The sequence below is a fragment of the Miscanthus floridulus genome, chromosome 8, assembly GCF_019320115.1.
Source record: "Miscanthus floridulus cultivar M001 chromosome 8, ASM1932011v1, whole genome shotgun sequence".
Taxonomy (NCBI): Eukaryota; Viridiplantae; Streptophyta; class Magnoliopsida; order Poales; family Poaceae; genus Miscanthus; species Miscanthus floridulus.
In genome coordinates this window covers 54,401,956-54,416,966 of record NC_089587.1, presented here as the reverse complement: position 1 = coordinate 54,416,966, position 15,011 = coordinate 54,401,956, and the positions used below count along the sequence as shown (strand labels likewise).

Below are 15,011 nucleotides of genomic sequence, written 5' to 3'. Positions count from 1 at the left end.
AGCAGTATATCACCAGAAGCATCCAAAAATATGATGGTCCGGCAATTGAACACAACGCATACAGTAGTATATCGCCCGAAGCATCAAAAACATATTCCACACAGAACTTCGATAAAAGTTTAGATAATAGCCATGAGTCATCCATTACAATAGCAATAGAAACCTAGATATGAATTGCAAACTAAATAGATAATAATATTTAGATACTATTAAGCCATCCATCATCATCCTCCACACAGAACTCCATGTCCATCATCCTCCAAGCAGAACTGTTAAAATATGAGGATGGGTTAGTAAATTAACAAAATTATACAGGAGGTTGAATTAACAAAATCTCAATGGTTCTTGAACATGAAGGCTAGTATATATTTGAATGCATAATTTTACCTAATTAGTTTGATGCCCAAATTTTTGCCAGATGTGATCAATCAAATCATATTGAAGTTGCCCATGAACTTCACGATCAAAGATCTCAGCATTTCTTTGTAGTACCTCCTCCATCACCGGATCATGTCCATGAGTGATTATAGATGGCTGAACAGTAGACGTGGTTGCTTCCTTGTTCAAGTCAAAAGGAATTGTCGTCTATATCCTTCTCATCCTTGATTATCATGTTGTGAAGTATTATACAAGCTAACATGATATTCTCAAGATTCCCTTGTTCATATAGATGTGCTGGCTGATGCAAAATGCAAAAACGAGATTGCAAAATCCCAAATGCACATTCAACATCTTTTCTTGCCCCCTCTTGATGTTCTGAAAACAGCTTGTGCTCAGCTAATTGTGGTGCACGTACGGACTTAACAAAAACAGCCCACTTTGGGTATATGCCATCTGCAAGATAATAAGCTTTGGTATATTGCACTGCATATGTCAGCCTGATTACACAATGCAGATAAACAATCTAGCTATAATCCACAGATCCACTTCTCTAAAGACTTAGCCTTCGCTAGGAGATGACGTTGGCCACCATCCACCAACGGGAGAAGCACCAATTCGAGGAGCACAATTCCTAACACCAGCATCTTGAGGAACACCGGAGGCTCCAGCTTGAGCACGGGTTGCAGTAGCTCCGGCGACCGGAGCACAGGTCCCAGCAGCACGAACGGATGGAGGATGGGTTCTAGGGACACCTTTGCCTCGCCGAGAATCGGTCTTTGTTAATTGATTCATCTGTGAGATTTGGGGATGTTTTTGGGTCACACTGGATGGGGGAGGACATGGAATCGAAGGGAGCTATGGATGGATATGAATCTGAACCTCGATGGGAGATGGGCGGCAGAGGGAGGGAGATTGCCGGGAGAGCGGGAGGGGGCGAGGCCGGAAAGAGGCGCGTCTCCTCAAGATTGGTGGCGACTGCCGGAGATCTGCGAGAGGGCGCGCGGGAGACCTGGAGATGGCGCGTGCGGGAGATGGCGGGCTCGGGCGACCGCGCGCGCGGAAGAGGGGAGGAATAGCGGCGGCGGGGGTGGATGGCGTGCGGGATCCATGGAAACGAAGCTGGCCTCCCCCAACGCGCATCTCGTGGACTCGGTTTCTTATCAAGAAATGATTTCTAGGTTTTTCTCCATCTCTCTTCAATAAAAATACTGTCACATCAGCAAAATATAATAAATAGACTTAGAAACTATAGAGGCAGCGCCCTAAGCCAAGGCTCGTGAGGAATGAGATTGCCATCGTTTCTAGGAAGTCAAACCAAGAGATAGTCGGTGCATTAACTGCGTCTGGCTGCATACGTATTTCTAGGAAGTCAACACACCCTACAAGATGCGTCCTCTTCTTTTACTCTCGTCACCACAGCCGACACCATACCAACAGCAACCAACTTGTGTGTGCCGTGCCATCGCGCCATGCCACCGTCCGTCAAGATCATCGAAGAGGCCCGCGTGGCCGTGTAGCCCACCGCGGCGCTGCCGCCGGAGCCCATCCGTCTGTCCGCGCTCGACGCGCAGTGGATCACGTTCCCGCTCATCCAGCGCGTGCTCATCTTCGTCGACGACGGCGACGGCGACGGCAGCATGCCGCCGTGGACGCCGTCCGCGCGTCGCTCGTGGAGACCCTCGCGCGGTTCCCAACGCTGGCCGGGCGGATCGTGCACGTTCCTGCCACGGGCGACGCAGCCTTCGACTGCACCGCGGGCGGCGTCGCCAGCGGGGTCAGGTTCCTCGTCGCGGAGGCGAGCGAGGACGTCGACGCCTACGCGGCCCGCCGCCTCGCCGGGGACGAGGACCACGACGTGGAGTCGTTCGCGCGGCTCGTGCCGGCGCTCGACACCGGGGTGCTCCCAGCGGAGACGCTGGCCGCGCAGGTCACGCGGCTGCGGGGCGGCGGGCTGGCGGTCGGCGTGGCGATGCACCACGCCGCGGTCGACGGCCGGTCCGTGTGGAGGTTCCTCCGCGCGTGGGCGGCGGCGTGCCGCGGGGAAGGCGACGCCGACGCCGCGGCCGAGCCACCGACGATGTTCGACCGCACGGCGATCAGGCTCCCCGGCGGCGAGGAGCTGGCCAGGAGCGTGTTGCGGAAGTGGGTGCCCGATCTGCCAGTGGTACGTACGACTGCCTGCGCCTTCTCGGTCGGTCGGACTTGTTTCTTGTCTTCCCGGTAGTTTGGTTCTTCCGTACGCTGCACAGGCCGCCGCCCGGCCAGCAGCATTCAACAGTGAAGCAAGGCGGCGGCTGCGTTCGTGTGCGACTACGACACGACTGTGGCTGGCGCCTAGATAGGTCTCTCCCGTTCAAAGCCAAGCCACCCACACCCACCGCACATCATCAAATGAACAAATTGCCGTTTTTGGCTCTGCTGTCGTGTTATGTTGTCACTTTTGCAGTGTTTTCTGCCTCTATTTTATCACTTTTACAGTTTTTTTCTGCCTCTGTTTTGTCGGATCCAGATTAGATATAGAACTTCAGTGATATGAGCCCTTCAGGTACCTGAGTTTTTTACAACAGATATCATATAAATATTACTAGTTGGTAGCAAATCGAGTGATTTATAGTCAAAGGTCACCTAGGTAATGAATAGAGACAAATAACACAGATGAGGAAAAAAAAACAGCCTTGTGGTTTGAACCATCTGGTCACTCGAATACTACTACTACTACTGGGGAAAGATCAAACGAATTAGGTCCGGTTCAACCAGACGTGCAGACCGCATCCTCAACCAATTCTAAAATTGCGAGGCATGTCTCCAAATTGGTCAGCAACTTCTCTTGTATCATGCTTCCCTAGCTTTCCATTTCTGCTTCTACGAATTCACCCATGCGAGGTGCATAGTGCACTGCTACAGAAGAATTGATGTTGGTATGTCATTAGTACAACTATTTTTTCCTAGCATACATGTGAGGTCAACAGTGCACTACTACATAACGCTCACCTCCAAAGACCTCATCACCGTCGATTTTGCCCATCTGCGGTGAGAGTGGTGATGATGAGATGGGTTATCGCTGCCGGTTCAAACCAGCATTGAAAATGGTCATCAGCGCCAGCTCCTTTTGTGGACCAGTGGTCGAGATCGCGAGCGATGGCCGTCAACGGAAGAAGGTTGAGGTCGCGGTAGCCGTGCACGAAGCAAGGACGGTGGTGCACGCACGGATCTAACCTCCTGCGCCACGAATCCGGGGGGGAGTGGCCTCTGCGTGGCCACTGGAGGAGGGGTGCAACCCCCGCACCGCCACCGAATGAACTCGAGATGAGGAGAGGAGGGAAGAGGAGGCATAGGGAGATGAGAGAGAAGTGTGGTTGAGAAGTCAGGATGGAGATATGCATTTGAGATGAGGAAGATTGGGAGGGAAGGCTAGGGTTTTCCCATTATATACTTTGAGGCCGTTCGTGAGCTAAGATGGCCAGACGGGTCTTTTACAGAGATGATAGCAGTGCAAATATTTTCACCTGTGGTTGGTATACAAAACAATTGGTGAAAATGATTTTCACTGCCAATTTATATCACTAACCGATGGTAAGAAGTATTACAGACGGTTTCGTTCAAGTTCAAATAGGCGGTGAAAATATCGTAGGTCAAAACCATTTCTGTAGTGGTTATATATTTTATTATTTATTAAAAATCTATTTCTCAGGAATTTTTATCGGTTTGTTTTATTTTTAGTGATAATAAATTTGCAAGTGGCCTATTTTTTCGAGAATACGACTTCATGGGCATTTTATTAAGAGCAATAAGTGGCCCATCGTGGAGATGCCCTAGCCACGCCCAGCAGCCCGTTGATCAGCACATCTGCTGCGATTGCACAGCTTCCCTTTTTTCTCTGTCTGTGTTTTCTCATTTATTTTTGCTATATTTTTGTAATATAAACATAACAAATTTTTTGGCGCGGGCGCGCGGTTTGCAGGCCGTCGTGGCAGGGCACTTCATCCGCCCCCAACCTCTCCCGCCGGACGTTCACCATCTCTGATAGGTACTGAACTATTTCAGTACGGGGGTTGACCCGATCTTCACGGCAGTAGGTCACGATCAAGATAACTTGCAACAAGGCAGCGGGAATAAAAGGGGTAACTTGCTGAAGATCAGCGGAGTAACTAGCTTTATACCTGACCAAGGTTGGATGCGACCAAGCGACGGGGAGAGAGACACCGAGACCACGAAGACTTCGATTGGATCTCCGAACGACCGCAGAACCACAATGGGAGCTAATCCACACAAGGCGGGGCAGCCGTACTGGAACCCGCAAAGCACGAACTAGTGGATCCCAGAGGAATCTCTTCACAAGTCCAGGAAGAACAAGAAAGAACAAAGGTTTGAGTAAACACTCGGCACCTCGGCTGCAATATCACTGGAATTATCAAATCATCAAAAAGTGCCTTTCTAGTAGCCTATTGGTGGTATTTATACTATGAGAAGTTTCTAAGATAGGTGTGAACTGAAGAAACCACGTTGGAAGGTGGAAGGTCAACTGGCTAGAGCTTTTATGAGGTGATCTTCAGTTCCCACACGTCTTCTGGGCTTCTGTGTAGTCTTTAATATTTTAGTCATAACTCCTTCCTTCATAGCTTTTAGGAGACAAAAGGTATGACTGTTTCATCTGGATGGTTTTGTCATGCTGGGTTGACTCGAACGTAGCTCTTCTTTCTGATCCATCCTTGCTGTATCCTTGTATTCCTTCTCGGAGAACCTAAGTAATAACAACATGCACGACTTAGGTAGCTCGAAATTACCATCAATGTTTAATTGAAATTCACAAAGTAGCGTGTGCACCTCTTGCGGTATCTTTTGGGCGTGGCTATGGGTGATTGGTCCAGTAGGGATTTGGAGTGGTGTATCAGCTGGTGAGGTGGTTAGAGAGGTCACCGAGGTCGGTGAAGTGGTCGGAGAGGTCGCCGAGGTGGTCGGAGAGATCGCCGAGGTGGTCGGAGAGCTCGCCGAGGTGGTCGGAGAGATCCCCGACGTCCCCGGCGCTGGCGTGGTCACATCATCCTCCCCCCCTTGAAAAGGAGTCGTCCTCGACTCTTCCAATCCAAAGAATGGAGATAGGTCGGCCACATTAAAACTGGTACTCACACCATAAGTACTAGGCAGATCAATTTCATAAGCATTGTCGTTGATCTTGCGTAGCACTTTGAATGGACCATCAGCTCGGGCTTGCAACTTGCTTTTGCGTTGTTCAGGAAATCTGTCCTTGCGTAGATGCACCCAAACCAAGTCTCCTGGTTCAAATAACACCTTCTTTCGACCTTTATTGGCGTGCTTCTCATACAGCTTTGTCATCTTTTCAATGTTTGTCCGAGCTCTATCATGAAGGTTCTTGACAAACTCGGCTCGCTTGCTTGCATCGAAGTTTACACGTTCCTGCATAGGTAAAGGCAAAAGATCTATGGGAGCAGTGGGTTTAAACCCATATACAATTTCAAATGGACAAAATTTAGTGGTCGAGTGTACTGCCCTGTTGTATGCAAACTCGACATGTGGCAAACTTTCTTCCCAAAGTTTCAAGTTCATCTTGAGGATAGCTCGCAGTAGCATTGATAGAGTACGGTTCACAACTTCAGTTTGTCCATCCGTTTGTGGATGACATGTCGTAGAGAACAGCAACCGTGTTCCAAGTTTTCCCCACAAAGTTTTCCAAAAGTAACTCAAAAATTTGGTATCACGATCAGAAACAATGGTTCGTGGTACTCCATGTAGTCGTACAATTTCTTTGAAAAACAATTCAGCGATATGTGAAGCATCATCGCTCTTGTGGCATGGGATAAAATGTGCCATTTTACTAAAACGATCAACCACAACAAAGATGGAATCCCTTCCCCGCTTGGTTCGAGGTAAACCAAGAACAAAATCCATGGAGATATCTTCCCAAGGCATAGTAGGGATAGGCAGAGGAGTGTATAATCCATGAGGGTTCACACGAGACTTAGCTTTGTGGCATGATTCGCAGCGAAGAACATGTCTCTCCACATCTCTTCTCATCTTTGGCCAAAAGAAGTGGTCGGTAAGGACTTGTTCTGTCTTCTTGGCGCCAAAATGGCCCATGAGTCCTCCTGCGTGGGCTTCCTGCACAAGTAAAATTCGAATAGAGCACTCTGGAATACATAATTTGTTAGCTCGAAACAAAAACCCATTATGCACATGAAAATTTTTCCATCCTTTGCCATCTCGACACTTGGAATATGGTTCAGCAAAATATGAATCAGTTGTATATAAACCTTTTATGTTTTCTAACCCAAGAATCTTAGTGTCAAGTTGGGTTAACAAAGTGTGACGTCGAGACAACGCATCTGCTACAACATTCTCTCTTCCTTTCTTGTACTTGACAATATAGGGAAATGATTCAATGAATTCACACCATTTTGCATGTCTTCTATTCAGTTTGAGTTGTCCTTTAAGGTGTTTCAATGATTCATGATCTGAATGTATCACAAATTCTTTAGGAAAAAGGTAATGTTGCCAAGTTTCCAGACTCCGAACAAGAGCATATAATTCTTTATCATAAACTGAATAATTTAGAGTTGGATCACTTAGCTTTTCACTGAAGTATGCAATTGGCCTTTGTCCTTGCATGAGCACACCTCCAATCCCAACTCCACTTGCATCACATTCTATTTCAAATGACTTACCAAAATCTGGGAGTGCAAGGATTGGGGCTGTTGTTAACTTCATCTTCAATTCTTCAAATGCCTTCTATTGTGCTTCTCCCCACTTGAAGAGCACGTCTTTCTTTGTCAACTCATTGATTGGTGCAGCAATAGTGCTGAAATCCTTCAGAACCGTCGATAGAAACCAGCAAGTCCAAGGAAACTTCTTACTTGGCTCACGTTCTGTGGAGGCGCCTAGTCCCGTACAGCCATGATCTTTTCTTCATCTACCTCCACTCCTTGTCCTGTAACAACAAATCCAAGAAAGACTACCTTGTCGGTGCAAAAGATGCACTTTTCAAGGTTAGCGTACAATTTCTGTTCACGTAGGACAGCAAGCACACATTGGGTATGTTCAACATGTTCATCAAGAGACTTGCTGTAAATTAAGATGTCATCAAAGTAAATGACAACAAACTTGCCAATGAAATCTCTAAGCACATGATTCATCAATCTCATAAATGTACTTGGTGCATTGGTTAACCCGAAAGGCATTACCAACCATTCATACAACCCAAATTTTGTTTTAAAGGTTGTTTTCCATTCATCTCCTTCTTTCATACGAATCTGGTGGTATCCACTTCTTAAATCAATTTTAGTGAATATGATAGCACCACTAAGTTCATCAAGCATATCATCTAGCCTAGGGATGGGGTATCTATACCTTATGGTAATGTTATTTATTGCTCGGCAATCCACACACATCCGCCAAGACCCATCTTTCTTAGGAACTAAAAGGACAGGAACAGCACAAGGTGACAGGCTTTCTTGTACGTACCCTTTTCTCATCAATTCTTCCACTTGTTGCTGAATCTCCTTGGTTTCTTCCGGGTTGGCGCGGTAGGCAGCACGGTTTGGGAGTGAAGCACTGGTCACAAGATCAATTTGATGTTCGATTCCTCTCTTAGGTGGTAGTCCTGGTGGCACTTTATCTGGAAACACATCTTCATACTCATGTAACACATCAAAAACAACACTAGGCAAAGTAGAGGGTAAGTCGTTAGTGACAAGAAAATTATCCTTGTACAGGAGTACATAGAACACAGCATTGGGTTCACTCAATTCTTTTAAATCCCCCTTCCTAGCCATCATCACTAAACCCTCTTTTCCCTTTGGCTCGGTTCTTTGCGGCTGTGGAGTTTTATTTGGCTTTGGAAACACTCCTTCACTATATTTGTGTGTCACTCGTAAGTGGTTCTCGCTCGCTCGCTGTTTTCTTTTCAGATCATCTCTCACAATCTCCTCCGGTGACAAGGGAAGCAAAGTGATGCGCTCTCCTTTGTACATGAGAACAATCTTGTTGGCACGACCGCAAATCTGAGCATCTTGGTCATACAACCAAGGTCTTCCTAACAGCAATTGGCATGCTTCCATTGGAACCACATCACACTCCACATGATCATTGTACCGCCCAATGGAGAAGGGAACAGTCGCAATATTTGTTACACGCAGCGCACCACAATCATTTAACCATTGCATCTTGTATGGAGAAGGGTGGCGCCGCTGTTTTAGTCCTAATCTTTCAACTAATTCTCGACTGGCAATATTATTGCAGCTGCCATTGTCAACAATGATTTGACACAACTTGTCCTTGATCATGCCCCGGGTGTGAAAAAGATTGTGCCACTGATTATGCTCTTCTTGGACAGCAGTAACACTAAGCACTCGGCGAGAAATGAAGCAGTTGTTGTCTCCATCATTAGGTTGAATTTCATCACCTTTATCTTGCATAATTTCTTCATCATATATTGGAGCTTCTTCCTCAGGTTCACTTTCAGATTCCCATTCACCTTGCTCATTTATAATCATGGTCCTTCGACTAGGACATTGAGCAGCAATATGTCCTCGACCTTGGCACTTGTGACAAACAATGCCCCGGGTATGGGAAGAAGAAGCAGCAGCTGATGCAATAGAAGGGATTGTTGTGCTTACAGCAAGACGCCGCTGTTCTTGCTGAATTGCAGGTGAAGAAGCAGTAGAAACCGTTGTCTTTGCAGCACCAATGGATGGAGAAGGCCTAGTAGCAACTCCTTGTGATCTTCCCCCACCAACAGAGGTACCGGGCTACTGCCGACGCCATGGGGCTGAAATTGAATGGATCCCATAAGACCTTCTTCGTCCCTCTTGCTGAATTTTTCTCTCGGTGCGCATAGCTTGATCAACAAGGTCTTGCAAATTATGATATGGAAACATCTCAACAAAACCTAAAATTTCTTCATTGAGACCATTCAAAAATCTTGCCATTTTTTACTCTTCATCTTCTCTAATTCCAGATCTCACCAAGAGTAACTCCATCTCCTTGAAGTAGTCATCAATAGATTTTGATCTTTGTCTCAATGTTTGTAACCTATTGCGGAGGTCACGCTGATAGCTTAATGGCACAAAGCGTCTTGTCATCACTCTCTTCATCTCAGCCCATGTGTTGATATGATCACATCCTAACACACGCTGATTTTCTTGAACTTGGTTCCACCATGTGAGAGCGTAACCCAAAAACTCAATAAAAGCAAGGTTGATATGCCTCTGATCAGAAAGATTGTGCACTCTAAAAATCTGATCACATTGCTCCTCCCATTCAAGATAAGTATCAGCATTTTCTTTCCCTGAAAATTTTGGAACACTCAACTTTACACGAGCAATGCTATCCGGATCATCTCTATTGCGACGACCACGATAATTTTCCCCATCAGGACCAGCACCACGACGATGTTCATGTGGCTGTCCAAAACGCCCATGGTGACCAAAAGGATTTTCATTATCATCAAATCCCACCTCATACTCATCATGAACCTCATCTTCATCTTCAAATCGTACACGACGATCACGTCCACATCCTCCTCCACGCTGATGATCAAATTCAGCATGCCGACCACCACCGCGCTGATCAAAATCAGCACGACGCCTTCCACCCAGACCACCTTGACCATCGCCGTCGCGGCCATGAAATCCAGCACCCAGACCAGAATTTTCATCACCAAATTCTTCACGGTGATTGTCTTCATGTTGATGTTGTGGACCTCGACCACCCGCTATAGGGAGACGTTCGTTGAACATCCTCTCCATCGCTTCCAAGAGCGAGTTGGCCATTTGGCGTAGCTCCGCCCGTGCAACAGGGGGTTCTTCATCTCCGTGGTTCCCACCATGAACACTCGAATTGGATCCTAACATGTTAGACTAGTTGCAAGAAAAAAATGGAATAGGTAAATTTGTGGAAACACACAATCTCACCGCTTACTTACCCAAGTTCTTTCCTGATCTCAAAGACCGTGACAGTGCTGGTATGGCAGCTTCAACGGAGGTGGTAGAGAGGTCGTAAGGATTACGAATCGAACGTCCCGGTTCAGGTTTTTGGTGGAGCTATAGGTGGCTAACAAGGAGGGCTACGGTACTGCCAACTGAGTGGTTTGATGTGCTCAAAGATACGACGTTGCTGCTAACAAGATTACCACCAACTCAAAATATGTAAACTGAAATTTTCAGCAGTACATCGCAACACAAATCCTTCAACTTCTTTTCACTTCTCTTTTTTTCTTTGAAACTAATCTTTCTTTCTTTTTTTGATCTTTTTTTTTGTAACACTGACAGCGGTAACGAACGAAACAAAATGGTGGTGACTAGCAACTCGATGAACACAAAACACAACGTAATAGTACCGCGAAATGGTTATAGGTTTTTTTTGTGGCTTTGGACTATAGGATATCAATAAACACAAATATATGAAGTAGATTAATCAAGGATAACGATGTGGATGACGGCAAGACCTACCGTGTCAATCCAAAGCTCTGATACCAGATGATAGGTACTGAACTATTTCAGTACGGGGGTTGGCCCGATCTTCACGGCAGTAGGTCACGATCAAGATAACTTGCAACAAGGCAGCGGGAATAAAAGGGGTAACTTGCTGAAGATCAGCGGAGTAACTAGCTTTATACCTGACCAAGGTTGGATGCGACCAAGCGACGGGGAGAGAGACACCGAGACCACGAAGACTTCGACTCGATCTCCGAACGACCGCAGAACCACAACTGGAGCTAATCCACATAAGGCGGGGCAGCCGTACTGAAACCCGCAAAGCACGAACTAGTGGATCCCATAGGAATCTCTTCACAAGTCCAGGCAGAACAAGGGTTTGAGTAAACACTCGGCAGCTCGGCTGCAATATCACTGGAATTATCAAATCATCAAAAAGTGCCTTTCTAGTAGCCTAGTGGTGGTATTTATACTATGAGAAGTTTTTAAGATAGGTGTGAATTGAAGAAACCACATTGGAAGGTGAAAGGTCAACTAGCTAGAGCTTTTATGAGGTGATCTTCAGTTCCCGCACGTCTTCTGGGCTTCTGTGTAGTCTTTAATATTTTAGTCATAACTCCTTCCTTCATAGTTTTTGGGAGACAAAAGGTATGACTGTTTCATCTGGATGGTTTTGTCATGCTGGGTTGACTCGAACGTAGCTCTTCTTTCTGATCCATCCTTGCTGTATCCTTGTCTTCCTTCTCGGAGAACCTGAGTAATAACAACATGCACGACTTAGGTAGCTCGAAATTACCATCAATGTTTAATTGAAATTCACAAAGTAGCGCGTGCACCTCTTGCTGTATCTTTTGGGCGCGGCTACGGGTGATTGGTCCAGTAGGGATTTGGAGTGGTGTATCAGCTGGTGAGGTGGTCGGAGAGATCGCCGAGGTGGTCTGAGAGCTCGCTGAGGTGGTCGGAGAGCTCGCCGAGGTGGTCGGAGAGATCCCCGACGTCCCCGACGTTGGCGTGGTCACATCAATCTCGGTGCAAGCCATGCACCGCCTGAAGCAGCGCGTCGTCGCCGAGCTCTCGCCCGCGCATGAGCAGGACGCCGCCGCCGTCCAGCTTCGTGGCGGTCGCGGTGCTCGCGTGGGTGTCCTTCGTGCGCTCCAAACACCCGGCCGGCATCGTCTCCGCCGACGACGAGGTCTACCTCTTCTTCTTCGCGGACTGCCGCGCGCGCCTGGACCCGCCGCCGGGGGACGGCTACTTTGGGACGTGCATCTCCGGGTGCCTGGCGCGGGCCACCGCGGGGGGCCTCCTCGCCGAGGGCGGGGCGGGCGTCTCTGCGGCGGCGGTCGCCGAGGAGGACCAGCTGATGGCCGGGTGGGACTGGATGACAACCCTGGGGCAGGTGGACATGGACCGGCTGATGAACCTGGCCGGGTCCACGAGGTTCCCCGCGTACGAGGCGGCCGACTTCGGGTGGGGCCCGCCCGGCAGGACGGAGCTGGTCACCATGAACCACGACGGGCAGGTCGTCCTCGTGGCCGGGAAGGGCGGCGCCGGCGGCGGCGTCCAGGCGTCCGTGTCGCTGCACCCGGCGCACATGGACGCGTACAAGTCGCACTTTCTCAGCTACTTTGGGTGATTTTGTATACTTCTATGTAATTGCATTTATAATGGTGTTCGATCAAGTCTGTTAACAGTACTATTCATCAAAGCAGTTTACCTCGTTGAACAACTAGCTGAACTTCTTCCAGGTCAATAGAAATACTTTGAGTTTAAATTCAAATGAACTCATTAAACATTTGACGAAAAGCAGAAACAGCAATTAATTAGTACGCAAATTTAGTTACGAAGCACTGCACGAGCAGCAGCCAGCAGTGCAGGTGCAGGTGCAAGAGTGTGCAACACCAACGCCATGCAAGTATCGTTTGTCGTCGTCTTCTATACCTAGCTACGCCGTTCACCATTGCACGGCGCCGTGGAGGTGGTTGGCAAACCCTCTCCCCCTCTGCACGCCGCCGTTGTCCTCCTCGCCGCCGATGCCTTCGAACTCCATCACCTTGGACACTTCCCCCGCGCCATACGACTTCCGTGCTGCCGTGTAGTACGACGCCGCCGCCGCGCTGCCCGCGCCGAACCCGACGACGCTGCTTGCTCCCATCATGAGCCCGACGTGCGCGTCGGCGTCGGCGGCGCCGTCGTAGCCCGCGCGGTCACCGGCGCCGCCCCCGGACGGCGGCGCGATGACCCCGCCCGCGGCGAGCGGGCCGTCGTCCGCCACGCCGTCGCCGTGGCGCGCGCCGCCACCGAGCACGGCGGCCTTCTCGCCCTCTGCCTCGCGGTAGCGGTTGAGGTAGGACTTGAGCGGGGCGACGTAGGCCTCGAAGCCGAGCGTGGTCATGGCCCAGAGCAGGTCGTCGCCGTTGATGGTCTTGCGCTTCTCGCGCTGGCACTTGTCGGAGGCCTCCCCGGTGACGAAGCTGATGAACTCGGACACGCACTCCTGCACCGTCTCCTTGGCCTCCTTGGAGATCTTGGCGTTCGCGGGAAGGGACCGCTTCATGATGCGCGACACGTTGGCGATCGGCAGGAACCGGTCCTGCTCCTTGGCGGGCGACTCGCCGCCGCCGCTGCAGTACCCCACGCTGCTCCCGCACCCGCCACCGCCGGCCGTGGCCGCCGCTGCCGCGGCGCCGGACTCGTTGTCCGACGGCGGGCTGCCCACCGGGCTCAGCAGGTGGCCCTGGTGCCCGTAGCCCTTCCTGCTCTTCATGCCCTTGGTCCTTGGGTGGGGGTGTATGGATGGAGAGATGGTGCAAGAGAGAATGAGAGATGATCTCCTTTTAAAGTTGGAAAGGAGGGAGCAAAGCTAGCAGCTTGGTATGTACTGTAGGAGAGATGCGAGTGGGAGGACGGTATTGATGCCGACACAAAGCAAAGCAAACACAAGATCATTATGTTTATGGGAGCATTGCAAGATTCTTGCCCTGCTAGGACTAGGAGCTAGTCAGCTAGCTTATGGTGAAGTCAAAAACTACTACTACTATGTATGTTTGGAACATATATATTCTCCTCTTAATCGCCTTTCTAAAAAAAAATTACGCCTTTCTAAAAAAATATATTCTCCTCTTAATGAAACACGAGCCGGAGAGACCTGTTCGCGAAAAAAAAAAGAACACATATGTTCTATAGATTTACAAGAATTTCAGATGAAACAAATCAACTTACTAAGTATTCAGAAACGAGTTCCATGGTTGAACTAAAAAACAAAATTCAATCGAGATTTAACTCCGTTATCTAAAACATAAAATTGAATTCTTGCTTTTGAAGCAAGGACTGCTTATGTGCCACCGTGAAACTATACTATTCAAATTTCAGAGAGCATATCTTATATATTGTTTTATGTATATAGCTAAGTACGTCATTATTTGCATATAATGGAACAATGTGTCATGTGTGTGACTGCCCCCGCTGTTCTACATCTTCCGTTCCAAATCGCAAGATGCCTTTTTTTTCTTCTAAATACATTATTTTTACTATACATTTAGACATAGCACATATCTAAAAATATAGTAAACACTGTGCATTTAGAAAAGCCAAAACGTCTTGCAAAATTTAGGATCAAGGGAGAACGTTCACGTTCGTCTGAATGAAAATTGAGACTTATCTAGTGCTGTGGCGGCAGTGGAGCATCTATCCTATGCAAATCGACCCGAATATATATGTAGTTCCAGAACTTGGAGACCAGAGTTCCAAATTGAAGATAAAGACAGTGGAAACACCAAAATATTCCATGTGATAGCATGGCATACTCCACAGCCTGGCCACTGCCCGTGTCACCTCAAGCAATGCAAAGCTAGGCATCTCACAAAGATTTTTGAGGTTCCTAGACCAATGGCAAGGGCATCATTCACACTAGTGGAACAGATGCACAGCACCCTTTTTACCAAATAAAAGGGGCCTCCTCAGAGTCTTTGCCTTCACAAAATTTGTTTAGCCCCATAACCAAAGATGGTATCTACAAATGCGTACTCCCTCCGTGTTGGTAATTCAAGTCGTTTTGGACAAGGCTTGGGTCAAACATTAGGAATATAAATCTTGAATAACTTTTAAGTTGTTGAGTTTAGAAATGTGAAAACCATATGAATAGATTTGTCTTGAAAAATACTTTCATAAAAATATACATAT

The 15,011-nt window shown here is 48.0% G+C and overlaps 1 protein-coding gene and 1 pseudogene across 1 annotated transcript; one reads left to right on the top strand and one right to left on the bottom strand.

Annotated features, from left to right (window-relative positions):
- Window positions 1–1,850: 1,850 nt before the first annotated feature.
- LOC136472096 (phenolic glucoside malonyltransferase 1-like) lies at window positions 1,851–12,465 on the top strand (annotated as a pseudogene).
- A 115-nt stretch (window positions 12,466–12,580) lies between these two features.
- Window positions 12,581–13,623, bottom strand: LOC136472097 (nuclear transcription factor Y subunit B-11-like). The gene has a single exon (XM_066469823.1). The coding sequence runs from the start codon at window positions 13,594–13,596 to the stop codon at window positions 12,784–12,786; it is 813 nt and encodes a 270-aa protein (XP_066325920.1). The 5' UTR covers window positions 13,597–13,623; the 3' UTR covers window positions 12,581–12,783.
- Window positions 13,624–15,011: the final 1,388 nt, after the last annotated feature.